The following is a 14193-nucleotide window of genomic DNA, read 5'->3' on the forward strand; positions in this document are numbered from 1 at the left end:
ATATGACTGTAGCTGCCGGGGCCGCCGGCTTCACATATTGCATTATACAGCTCCCAATAACCAGAATTGGCTTCTCAGCGGGTGTATCACTGAGTAGGGAGAAACTGTTGGAGAGGCGAAGACGCTCCGGTTTAGAGCGACCATCATCATGTGCACTCCCTGGTTTAGATCTAACGCTACGCTTCCCTCTAACGCAACGCTTCCCTCCGACAGTCACCCACTCGCCCGGCTGCTCGAGGTCTGCCGGAGGACAGCTAGCAGAAGCTACAGAAGCTACAGTATGTTGGCCCGCATTAGCTACATGGCGCTGGCTAGCTACGGAAGCATACGATTCTGATTCCATGGTGCGGAGCCGTGCCTCAAATTCACTAAGCCTTGCCTCCAGAGCAGCGAATATACTACATTTATTACATGTATCGTTATCACTAAAGGAGGCAGAGGAATAGCTAAACATTTGACACACAGAGCAAAAAAGAGCAGGATAGGGAGAGGAATTAGCCATTGCTAATGGCTAAGCTAAAGTAGCTAACAGCGTTTTAACAATTGTAAATTCAGCGAGTCAGTCGCTGTAAATGAAGCTAAATATAAGTGCTTGAGTAGAACAATTGTAATTCAAATGCAATCCAGGCAAATAGCCACTAATTTAAACAATAAAGCAGAGTTGAGTAAGTTTTTGCTGGAGCAGCAAACTAGCGTTTGTAACATGGGAACACCGGAAGTAAGTTAAAAAGATTGAGCCCCTGCAGTGCGTTTAACGTAGACTCACGAAACTTGGTAAACATATGTATCATGTCAAGATGTACCAAAAACTTCATTAGAGCCATACCTTAAACCCAACAGGAAGTCCGCCATTTTGATTTCAAAGTTCGAAATTAGTGCGATTTTGGCCATTTCCACATGTCGTACTTTAACGAACTCTTCCTAGAGATTTCATCCGATCAACTTCAAACTCGGTCTGTGCCATCTTAAGACGTTAAAGATGAAATGTTGTTAAAAGAAAAACTTTTCGTCATAGGGCGTGGCCGTGGCGGGGCAGCCATTTTGTGCGTATCGCCGCCGAAACAGGAAGTGGGTGTAACTCGAGCGTACGTTGTCCGATTACCTCGAAACTTTTCAGGATTCATAAGAGTCCAACCCTGAGGACAAATAACGGTCGATATTTACTTAAAGTCATAGCGCCCCCTAGTGGCAACAGGAAGTAGGCCTAAAAGTCAAGGTGCTATACTTCAACGAACTCCTCCTAGAGATTTCATCCAATGGACTTCAAACTTGGTCTGTACCATCCCAACACCTTAACGATGAAAATGTATTAAAAGAAAAACTTTTCGTCAGACGGTGTGGGCGTGGCGTGGCAACCATTTTGAGTGTTCAGCGATGAACAAAGAAGTTGTTGTAACTTGAGTGTACGTTGTTGTGTCTGCCCGACATTTCTCAGAATTGACAAGGGTCCATGCCTGAGGACACCTACAGGCCAAAATTGACTTTTGGTCATAGCGCCCCCCCGCTGGCAACAGGAAATCTGCCTTATATGACAAACATCATCCGATTTGCATGAAACTCAGAATGTGTGGTCTACGTGTGATACTGAGCCGCCCCCTATAATATGGCCACGCCCATTTAATCAGGCCACGCCCCTTTCATAACATTTGAACCGTTTAAGGTAGAGTCTTGTGTGAGGTGTCATTGAACTCAGCAGAGACTTCTTTCTTCATTGGTGATGGTTTGACCCGCCCCCTTTCTTAAAATTTGAACCATTTAAGATAGACCCTTGTGTGAGGTATCAATGAACTCAGCAGAGACTTCCTTCTTCATTGGTGATGGTTTGGCCCGCCCCCTATGTTGAAGCCACGCCCTTTTGAATAAATGCTGACCCATCTAAGGTAGATTCTTGTGTGAGGTATCATTGAACTCAGCACAGACTTTCTTTTTAATTGGTGATGGTTTGACCCGCCCCCTACGCTTTTGCCACGCCCCTTTTCACAGCTAATGAACCATATGACGTAGAGTCTTGTGTGAGCTATCGTTGTACTTGGCGGGAAGTTCCCTTTTCATTGTTGACGATTCACGGCATCTAAGTGCCGCGCAAATGCGCATAAAACATAATTCCACATGTGTTCATTCATAGTTTTGATGCCTTCAGTGAGAATCTACAATGTAAATAGTCATGAAAATAAAGAAAACTCATTGAATGAGAAGGTGTGTCCAAAGTTTTGGCCTGTCCTGTATATTTGTCATAATTTAAACAAGTCTCCCGAAGAGAAACGGGTATCTCTCTGACCCCCGCCTCTGCCTGCTGCGTTGTGGACGTGTGTGTGTGTGCATGTGTGACGACCGGCCAGCGAGGTTGTCAAAAGGCAGTTAACCACAGGTTCCCGTTAATCTTATGATGGACATTTGTTGTAATAGTTAAGCAAACAATCCGTCAACGGCGAAATAAAAGCCTCTTATTTACGAGACCGGTCTGAGAGACCTCCAGCTTACAGCGGGGTCTCTGAGCATGACTGGCCGAGCGACGAGCTAGCGGCCGGGGCAGGCGCTAGCTGGCTGTGTCGTCACTTCGTGGAGCTTCTCAACTCTGTAAACTTTGAAGCAAATTGTCAATTCGGCATCAGTTTATGCAAGACTGCCTATATTTGAAATCTAAACAGTTCATTTCTTGCCTAAAACGTCAGAAGTGAATTTAGTGATGAATAAGATGGCGAAAATTGTTAAAATTGTCCCGTTGTTGGTCTCTGTCTGGAAACCCGAGCTTCTTTGACCTAGGTTCCTATCATATACTGTATATTAACAGTCTATGATTCCTATGCGAAAAAGGGAACAGCAAAAAGACCCTGCCCTGAAGTAGGAGCTGAAAGAGTTACAGGAACTGGGGTCAGAGGAACTTAAAAATCCCCAAATTGGTCCAGTCGGAACACAAGAAAAAAAGGGTTCTAGGAAAGTTATGTTCTAGGAACTGCAAAAATCCCTCCGGTCGGAAAGTGGCTATAGAACTCAGCAGAGAGTTCCTTATTCATTGGTGATGGTTTGGCCCGCCCCCCTATGCTTAAGCCACACCCCTTTCATAATTGGTGACCCATTTAAGGTAGAGTCTTATGTGAGGTATCAATGAACTCAGCAGAGACTTTTTTATTGATAAAGGTTTGCCCTGACCCCTATGCTTTGGCCACGCCCGCTTTCACAGTTAATTAACTGTAGGACGTAGAGTCTTGTGTGAGGTATCATTGAACTCAGCAGGGAGTTCCCTTTTCATTGGTGATGATTTCCAGTATCTGTGTGCCGCGCAAATGCACAGCCGCAAGGAGCGGCGTCCGCCAGGGCCCGTCCAACGCTTCTTTCAGCCTTAATTATTATTAACTTTTAAGTTGATACAGCAACTCTATTATCAAGCAGTTGATTATTTATACACCCAGAAGACACAGAGCAAACATCTATTATAAATCCAATATTCACTCTACTTATAGCTCTGTTTAAGTCCCCACCGACTCCTGTGAATAATTGTCTTGATGCTAAGCAAGTTGCATATAGTGGGTTATTAGAGCCTTTCCTCTGAAAACAGCAGCCTGCTGCTGAAACAAGTGTGACTAGAGCAGTGAGACTGAACCAAAACAGTATAGGGGCATTAAACCAAAACAATGAACTGAAAGATGCCAAAATGCTCCGTAACGTATTGATTGTGCAGTTTTAAGTAGTTATCTAAAAGTGAAACCAAAAATGAACATACCGTAAAGGCCTGTTACAATCATCAGCCTCATTGAAAAACAACTGCGCACACATAGCAAATGTTACATACATAGGTAAAACAGTTGAGTAATAAAGTTAATCTTTGCCTTTATTTTCACCACCAAGTAAGTTTTTGTGAAAGTGGTTGAACTGAGAACATAAGTCTTTTCACTTATGTTATTGCTCTATGCACTGTTGTAAAATGGTAGGTATAAAGTAATAATTGATTGATAGTTTTACCTACCAAAAATGCACTTACAAAAATCTGATGGCCACATAACATAATTTAATATGATTATTTGTATTATACTTATTACTAAATTGTAGATATGTCTCTACTTTATTAGACAAACAGACAAATTGGCTGACTAACTGAAATGTAGTAAAATTGAGCTTTTTCTCTTTTTATAGGTGATCTTGTCATGTAGCAACGGTTTGTATATCTGGTTTTCTTTTTTTAATGATGAATAGATTATTGTGGCCTGATGGCATGGAGAGTTATTTCCTCTCACCCAAGCGCAGAACGTACATGGTAGTTTTCCGCTTGATGTAGTCTTTGCAGTGTGTTCAGGTGCAACATCTTGGCCAAGACCATGGTTTTTCCTGCACAGAGAAAGTTTTGGCGCCCCCCCCCAAAGAGTTAATAGCCAGCGCCGAAGCGAAACACAAGCGGCAAAACCTCTTTTCAGCAGCCAGCCTCACTCTCATCCACAGCCACTATATACACATGCGTCTGGCACTGATAAGCCAGCTAAGCTGCATTGTTTTGACTGGACCTTAACGCTCTGTTGTGAAGCCAGGGCTAATCCGGTGACCATGTGGCCCTGGAGACCAGCAGTGCAGCGAGGAGCCACTGCTGAGGGGCGTGAAGCTTTGACTCCTGTCTGTCCGTGTGGTGGGCTGCGCTGCCGTCTGATGGCATCAGTATTAAATTAAGACAGTTTCATGACCAGTTAAAAACATCTCGTAGTCACGTTAAAAGTAGTCCAGTGTTTTGTTAGTTGTTTTTAACACCTGATGCGAGCTGTACAGAAAGAAGCATGAAAACCACAGTTGCAACCGCTGCATTGCCCTGAACAAGTGGCGTCATCCCGCTCTGTCTTTCTGCTGCGCCCCATTAACTTAGTGTCAAGTTTTACACTATGAAGGTTAAACTCTGCAATTAATCGCGGTTCACATGCATGCCGAACCATGGTGGTCCGTTACACTGTATATTCAATATCACTGATAATTTATTGATCAATCAAATGTAGCTTATTTCAAAATAGAAATATTACACTTAATTTTGTATTTATAACACGTTTGAATTATTATACAAATTAGCAATAACAGTTCTCTATCGTAATGAGACTATCTCCCCACAAAGTTACCTATTCCATATGTACTCGGGACTGACCCACTAGGAGAGTTGATGTGGATATCACTTTAAGACACACCATTACGTGGCCCATGCTCGGACATAAAAGGCCCAGGTGTGCATGGGTTCACTGATACATTGATTTCCACTGTGAGACTCCACAGAACCATAGATCAAGCTCTTGGCTGATGGTTTGCTTTCTTCCTACTGCCTAAACAGAGAGAAGTCAAACACAGCGTCCCTCTTCCCGGATCCCCTAACAGACATCAACAATATAAGGAGAAGGAGAAGAAAGAGGAGCAGCAGGAGGGCGCATTGGACTACCAAAGTGACTTCGAGAGTGAGAGCAGGATAGAGTCAAAATACAGTGTCAACCAGATTTCAGAGCACTTGCAAGAAGATGGAGATGAAGAGAAGGTGGTACCAGAGGTCAGCGAGGAGGATTCAGATGTGTCCTGTGAGAGGACAGAAGATAATTACTCGAGCACTTTCTCAGACACAAGTTGCTCCTGCACCTCACAGACCCCAGATCACAGTCAAACACGCAGGATCAGTGACTCCAGATTCTCTGTATCACATGACAGCCGGAGCCTAACACGCAAGTCAAGGAGGCATGCTTCAACTAGAATGGTTTTAAAAGAGGCAGAAGTACAGACTCAGCCCATTCCACTGTCTTTAACATGGCCCACAGGTTAGTCTGCCCTACATGACATTTGTATATTTAAGGGCGTTTTCACAACTATAGTTTGTTTGTTGGGCAAACAAACTCTATTGTGATTCAGCCGAACTAAACAAGGCAGGGGTGAAAGCGCCCTGAGATGTGGTAGAGGCCAACCCGGTCTCACGCCACGTCGTGTAATAGTCACGTTATTTTGATTCATAAATTTGTGTACAGGTTACGATTTTGACGTTTTTTTCGTGTATATGCAACGACTTTTGAACGTGTACAGGTGACGCTTTTCGAACCTGCTCTGGGGGACGCAACAACGGGGAAATGAGGCGCCACACGCCGGCCAAAACAACGGGACGGGCCGCCACTCGCGTGTCACGATCCACGGGCGCAGGGGCACACAACAACCGGGAAATGAAACGCCACAACGGGGAAATGAAACGCCACAATAACTGGACGGTTGTGGTTAGGAAAAAAAAAAGAATGGGGAAAGGAACCGTCACACGTGGGACACGCCGACAAAGGAACTGCAACACGCGGGACAAAGGAACTGCAACACGCGGGACAAAGGATCTGCAACACGCGGGACGCGATCCCCGGTCTCCGGGGTGAAAGTCCTGTGTTTTCTGACCCATCCACCACCCCGACCAACCTCCCTACGCGCACTTTCGCCTTATCAATTATCAATTACTCGCTACCGTCAGCGTTCTTGGATCACGAAATATGCTTACCATTAAAATGCATTGCTTTCAGTTTTGTAATCGGCACACGAAAAAAAAGGCATTTACGTAACCTGTCCACAACTTGATAGATTAAAATAACGTAACTATATAACGACCTGCCGTGAGACCTGGCTGTAGAGGCACTATTCATCACTACCGCTGTCACAATTTTTTACAGTAGTCACCAAGTTATCAGGATTAATTTGACAATGACCTGTGGAATCTGGAGGTGATGTATAGAACAGCTCAGTACCTCTGTTTCTTATCTCTGTTTCCTCACTCTGTAGGTATGGCTACTTTGAGTCCTGCAGTGGGCATTACTAACATGGATCCCACCCCAATGGCTGCTCATACTCTCAGTGCAGAAATAGTGGAAGGTAAGATTCAATTAAACAAAACTAAATACAACATTAATACACATAGAACACTAGAAAGCACTCTGAGAGAGCCTACCTCTGCCATGTCTCTTATCATTTACATTTGTTATGTTAAAAAAAAAAAAATTATTAAAAAAAGATAATGCAAAATTCCAACAGTGGTCATACTCTGAACACTGTGGTAGGGCTATCTAAATTTGGTGCTGATGCACCAATTACAGGTGAAATGTTATTGAATTTTGCAGGATTACTTTGAGTATATTTAGGAAATACCTTCAAAAACTTATTTGTGGAATAAATGTTAAATGTGGAAGGGGCGCATCAATGAATCCAGAATCTGTGGCAGGCCAATGAGTGTGAGAAGGATAGGGAATGGCCACTGTAAGTGGCTAATGTGTGGAGGGGGAGGGTCCTAGAGATAATCGAGCGCGCGTAAACGTTTGTGGTAAGGAGACCTGCGGCTAGTGTGCTAGTGCCAGAGTCTACAGTGTCACAGTCGGATGATGATTCAGAATCCGATGTTTGTGTGGCGAAAAAGGCCCAAATCCACCATTTTCGGGAAGACTGGCTGCTAGAATTCAGCTGGTTGAGGTACTGTAAGGAGACGAACTCCATGTACTGCGAACATTGCAGTCGCTACCCCAGAACTGTTGCACAGCGCTGTTGTTACCATGTTTCCGTGAAAATCATTATATTGCCATCCATAATACATTTACGAGTGGTGATCCGCAGCCGAAGATCTATGGAGCTAGAACAGTGACCGTAACCTGTGGTATTGAAAATACAAAATGGCACTGAAACAACAAATATTGGCACTGAAAAATGTTGAACTGAAATATAAAACACAAAAAAAGTTACAATCTCATAATGCTATTATTTTATTTCAATTTGACATTTTGTTTGCATTATGATAGGTTTTTTAATGTCAATCTACATTTTGCCTTGATGTCTGTCTTTTTTCAGTGACAGTTTTTTTTTTACGCTGTCAGGATTTTTACAATGTCGCTGGTTTTCAATTTCAACTTTCTGTCACTGTTTTGGCGTAGAGAGGAAGGGCTTGTGGGGAGGGACAAAGAGGGCATGCTTTACGGATAATTTGCAAAGGCTACTGGCGAGAGACTGCACCTCCACAGGAATCCTCACAGATGTGTTATTACCCATATTTGCAATGGCTTCCACAAGTTCACTTGGAACCTCCAAATCTCAATTAAATCAGTTTATCTCTGCCATTTTTTTTCACATAGAAGCGGTCTGGTTTAGTGTTAACTTTTAATGTAGGCCTAAACTGTGCTGTTTTGTCAGAGGTTAGCACACTTCAGCTAACTTGTGGCTAATTGTAGCTAAATCTCCTGCCAGGGATGTCAGTCTATCTTCTATAATCTAGTATTTATAGTAACAGTAATTACTGTCCTTTTAGGAGTCCTAAGGCCAGTGTTATTGCTTGTGCACAAGGCTTGACTCGCTTGCGTCTCTCATTAGCTCATTATGGATGTATTAAGAGAACGAGCTTCGCTCTTTCTACCTGGCTAACACTGGCACGGAACCTTAACGCTGACGCTCGCTAACTGCTGAGAAGGCTTCAGGAAGTTCTGCAACGTCAGCCTGTGGATTTTGAATATTTACACTTTTACACTTAGACTCTTTTAAGTCATGAAATGGGACTTGTACCCTTTTGCATAGGCCAGTAGATATTAACCCTCATATGCATTACCATTACATTTACTGTAATTTGTAATGCAATATAAAGTCAAATTCTTACTTGAATATATTTTTTTTTATTCATTGAAACGGTGCAGCTTTTACTGTTTTGCTGGAGTCCATGTACTGTAAATGCATGTCATTTCAAAAACTGTTTAGGATTAAAATCAGTTCTACATATAAAGTAAAGTGGTATTTGTCATTTTAAAATAACAACAAAATGATTTTCCTGTGTTATCTTGCCATGTTTATGTGTGAAGAATCACATAGGTGCAGTCTTGTAAAGCTATCCGCCATTGTCCTCGGAGGGAGTCATAGGGTTAATGGCTGCCCTCAGTTCTGCCATAGTCTGCGGCCCCAGAGGGCACTGGGTGGGTGGTAAAATTACTCCACTGGCAGACTCTTCTGTCACTCTGTCATGGTCCCCCTCCAAGAAAAATCTTGTATATCCTGTAATTGACAAGTAATATTAAAAGACTCTGCAGTTGCTTTTAGAATACTTCACAAAACAATAATTTTGATAAATATCCAAACCAAAATTTAAAAAAAGGTTTAATTGAACATTTTAAGCTGCACAGGGTCCTGGAGAAGTCTGGGCAAGTGTCAAGGTCCCTCTGGAGGCGTTGTACAAATATATAGTGGGTACAAAATAAATGCAGACTGTTGGAGGGATCTAGCAGGCAATCCTCTTAAAGACTGACACATCACGGCACAAGCGCTCCACCCTACAAGATAAATACCAAAACTCAATCAGTGCACTATTAATATCCCTTTAAACCCCCAAGTGGGCTAGCTGATGTGGTATTAGCTAGCGTTAGTGCTTGTTCAGCTAACCCCTGCCAAAACAGCACAGCTTACATTAAAAGTTAACACTAAACCACCCTGCTTCTATGTGAAAAAATACAAACCTTACTTACTTACTTACTTGAGATTTGGAGGAACTTTGAACTTGTGGAAGGCATTGCAGATTAGAGGTGTGAATCTTCACTGATTCGATATCACGATGCATCAAATAAATTTTTCTATTAAAGCCATGTAGGATATTTAATTCATAGCTTTTCAAGCTATAAGTGCTCTAATACTAAATAAATTGGATACATAAAACTACAGTACTGAGCACATGGCACTTCCTGAATGTGCGTAACGTAACAGAATATGTAAACAGAAATGTTGTTAGGCCTACATTAAATTGTAAACAGAAATAATCGATTATGAGCCTGCTGATTATCGATGCAGCATCGTCCATGCCCACGATTCGATGCATCGATTATTTGATTAATTTCAACACCTCTATTGCAGATATATGGTTATAACACATCAGTGAGGATGCCTGTGGAGGTGCGGTCTCTCGCCAGTATGCAAATTGCCCACAAACCACACCCTCTTTGTACCTCCCCTCAAGCCCCTCCTCTCTACTCCAAAACAGTGACAGAAAGTTGAAACTGAAAACCAGTGCTGTAGTTCATTTACTGATTTATTTGCATTTTTAAACGTCCGCTCCGAAATTTGCCACACGCTGTTGTACTGCTCCCTCACTTGGGTGAGAGAAGTAGAAATGTGACAGCAGAGAGCGGAGACCGCTTCTATGAAAAAAAAAGAATACACGTAGGATGCTAAATATATAACTATTTACCTCGTAAAAACAAATAGTGCTTATGTGTGTTGTGAGCTCTGTCATGGAAGTTTCCTTTGCAGCAGGGGGAAGATTTTTTCAGAGTTTAGTAAATTGAAACAAATAAGACAGACTGAGACTAAAACCAAGTTGGGTTTTTGTATTTTATTAAAAACATTTATATATTTGCAAATATAGGAGCAACATGATTTCACAAAAGGCCGCAGCCCAGTGTGGAGTCAGTTTCTCAAATGAGTGAACAGAACACTAGGCTTTTATGCATCTTCAGAGTGACAGCACACACGCACTTGGATTATTATGACGCCACAATTCTTACAGGCAATCTGATACACATGCAGACATCTCTGAGCCATTTTGCCTCCTCCTCCCTGTACGACTTTCACCCCCCAGTTTCATCTTAACTGGCATGGGAAAACTAGAGAGTTTTAGGGTGACCTTGTACCTTTATCTGTTCAGACAAACCGCTGACATTATGTTCCAGACTGGACACCTCAGCAGTTTAAGAAACTGAGATAAACTGTCTTTCAATAATGTGAGAGAATTAAAGTAGAAATAAAACATAAAAATATAAGGCATTATGCTTAAATGTAATAAAAAATTATGGTGGAAAATAAGTATTTGGTCAATAACAAAAGTTCATCTCAATACTTTGTTATATACCCTTTGTTGGCAATGACAGAGGTCAAATGTTTTCTGTAAGTCTTTACAAGGTTTTCACACACTGTTGCTGGTATTTTGGCCCATTCCTCCATGCAGATCTCCTCTAGAGCAGTGATGTTTCGGGGCTGTCGCTGGGCAACACGGACTTTCGACTCCCTACAAAGATTTTCTATGGGGTTGAGATCTGGAGACTGGCTAGGCCACTCCAGGACCTTGAAATGCTTCTTACGAAGCCACTCCTTCGTTGCCCGTGCGGTGTGTTTGGGATCATTGTCATGCTGAAAGACCCAGCCACGTTTCATCTTCAATGCCCTTGCTGATGGAAGGAGGTTTTCACTCAAAATCTCACGATACATGGCCCCATTCATTCTTTCCTTTACACGGATCAGTTGTCCTTGTCCCTATGCAGAAAAACAGCCCCAAAGCATGACGTTTCCACCCCCATGCTTCACAGTAGGTATGGTGTTCTTTGGATGCAACTCAGCATTCTTTCTCCTCCAAACACGACGAGTTGAGTTTTTACCAAAAAGTTCTATTTTGGTTTCATCTGACCATATGACATTCTCCCAATCCTCTTCTGGATCATCCAAATGCTCTCTAGCAAACTTCAGACAGGCCTGAACATGTACTGGCTTAAGCAGGGGGACACATCTGGCACTGCAGGATTTGAGTCCCTGGCGGTGTAGTGGTGGATGGTAGCCTTTGTTACTTTGGTCCCAGCTCTCTGCAGGTCATTCACTAGGTACCCCTGTGTGGTTCTGGGATTTTTGCTCACCGTTCTTGTGATCATTTTGACCCCACGGGGTGAGATCTTGCATGGAGCCCCAGATTGAGGGAGATTATCAGGGGTCTTGTATGTCTTCCATTTCCTAATAATTGCTCCCACAGTTGATTTCTTCACACCAAGTTGCTTACCTATTGCAGATTCAGTCTTCCCAGCCTGGTGCAGGTCTACAATTTTGTTTCTGGTGTCCTTTGACAGCTCTTTGGTCTTGGCCATAGTGGAGTTTGGAGTGTGAGTTTGAGGTTGTGGACAGGTGTCTTTTATACTGCTAACAAGTTCAAACAGGTGCCATTAATACAGGTAACAAGTGGAGGACAGAGGAGCCTCTTAAAGAAGAAGTTACAGGTCTGTGAGAGCCAGAAATCTTGCTTGTTTGTAGGTGACCAAATACTTATTTTACCGAGGAATTTACCAATTAATTCATTAAAAATCCTACAATGTGATTTTCTGGATAATTTTTTTCTCATTTTGTCTCTCATAGTTGAAGTGTACCTATGATGAAAATTACAGGCCTCTTTCATCTTTTTAAGTGGGAGAACTTGCACAATTGGTGGCTGACTAAATACTTTTTTGCCCCACTGTATATGTGTGTGTGTGTGTGTTGTACTTTTTAATTTCATTTTAAAGTTCTTTTATAGCACTTGGTCATCTTAAGCTGTGTTTAAATGTGGTGATAAATGAACTTAACTTGCACGTACTACAATGATGGTAATAATTTAATGAATAAGCTTCAAGTGAACGTGTCTGTCTGTATCTGCTCTTTGGGTTACTTACCTTTACACTATATTATATATTATTAACTAAAACAAGTATGTAAGTATGTATCGAATTTATGTAAATTAATGCTTTTTTTTTTATCCAATTCATCGATTAATTGAAAAAATAATCAACAGATTAATTTATTATTAAAATAATCGTTAGTTGCAGCCCTACCTCTAACATTTTTTAGTTAGGGTCTACAATGCTCTTAGTAAAAAAAAGTTAATTCTGGAGCCCTGGCTTGTTCAAATACTAAAGACATGAAATTCATGTAAGCTTTACTAATTAGAGGTTAATATTGTAGTGGCTGTGCGTTCTCTCTACCTCCTGAGTTTGCGAGAGCGGGGGTAAATGTAAATGGACTGCATTTATATAGCGCTTTTCTAGTCTTAACAACTACTCAAAGTGCTTTTACATAGTACAGGAACCATTCACCATTCACACACATTCATACACTGTGGCCGAGGCTGCCATACAAGGTGCCACCTGCTCATCAGATAAACATTCACACACATTTACACTCCGATGGGCAGGGGTGGAAGATGACTCATCAACTGACAACACGGTACCCGACCCTGGCATGAACACAACGATGAATCAGATAATCGGCATAGGCAAATACAACAGCAGCTGCGGGACAAGAGCTCAGAGATTGTAGCTGCGGCTGGTCCAAGGTAACATGCATCAGAAGCCTTAAAATACATCAAGGGCGGATGAAGTGCTTGAAGAAGGAGAGGCCGGGACCTTGCATTGATCATTACCTCCTAAGAGAAAGGTAAAGTCAGTCGAGTGAAGCTGAGTGGCAGGACACCCACAGTCCACCAAGCATCAATACCCCGATTGTCAAGGAGGGCACAACATCTGAGAACATGGAAACCAGCCAGATGAAGACTGCTCTGGAGAAGAACATTCAAGGCCGTAGACTTCAAGTCCAGCGTGATCTGAGCAAGGTCCTAGATCGACTCCCGAGGAACAGCGGAGAAGAAGCTGGGGAAAATGAGCAACCTAATCTACACCTATGGTGCAGAAAGGTTTGGAATGAAAGAGCCAGGGAAGAAGAAGACAACAGCCCCTCCGAAATCCAGAAGGCAGCAGGAAATCAAGCGCCTTATCAAAGAGAAAAGGCTCTCGAGGAAACAGTGGAAGAAATCCGCACTAGAGGAGAAAGAGGGAATTAACCTTCTGCAAGCAGACCTAAAGAGCCACATGGGAAGACTGCGAAGAGCAGAAAATCTTAGAACTCAACGCAAAAAGAAAGGGGGCAAGAACTTCCTTTTACCAGGATCCCAAGGATGGTATGGAGGATATACTGTATTTATTAAGGCCCAAACTCTGACAGCAAAACTGATGGAATTCTTCTTTCGTACTCAGAAACTCACCAAAATTGGCGGTCGCATCAAGCCTATGAAAATGTACGTATTTTAAGGGTTTCGGGAATAGGTGCGCAAAAAATGGCTCGCTAGCACCCCCTACAAAGTTACAAAAAATTCAGCCCCTGCAGTACGTTTAATGTAGACTAACGAAACGTGGTACACATATGTAGCATGTCAAGATGTACAAAAAAGATATTGAAGCCATACCCTAAACCCAACAGGAAGTCCGCCATTTTGAATTGAAAGTTTGAAATTAGTGCAATCTTGGCCATTTCCACATAATAATAACACATGTCGTACTTTAACAAACTCCTCTTACAGATTTCATCCGATCGACTTCAAATTTGGTCTGTACCATCTTAATACCTTAAAGATGAAAATGTATTAAAAGAAAAACTTTTTTCGTCATAGTGCATGGGCGGGGCGGCCATTTTGCGCGT

At 42.3% G+C, this 14193-nt stretch overlaps 1 protein-coding gene across 3 annotated transcripts in view; it reads left to right on the forward strand.

The window, feature by feature from the left end:
* c9h19orf44 (chromosome 9 C19orf44 homolog) overlaps positions 1 to 14193 on the forward strand; it is an 80760-nt gene that overhangs the window by 44162 nt on the left and 22405 nt on the right. For all 3 annotated transcript variants that reach the window (XM_028586800.1, XM_028586798.1, XM_028586799.1), the window contains 2 exons: positions 5297 to 5768; positions 6757 to 6846. In XM_028586800.1, the coding sequence (XP_028442601.1) occupies positions 5297 to 5768; positions 6757 to 6846 (562 nt within the window). The remainder of the gene's footprint in view (positions 1 to 5296; positions 5769 to 6756; positions 6847 to 14193) is intronic.

The sequence above is a fragment of the Perca flavescens genome, chromosome 9 (assembly GCF_004354835.1).
Source record: "Perca flavescens isolate YP-PL-M2 chromosome 9, PFLA_1.0, whole genome shotgun sequence".
NCBI lineage: Eukaryota > Metazoa > Chordata > Actinopteri > Perciformes > Percidae > Perca > Perca flavescens.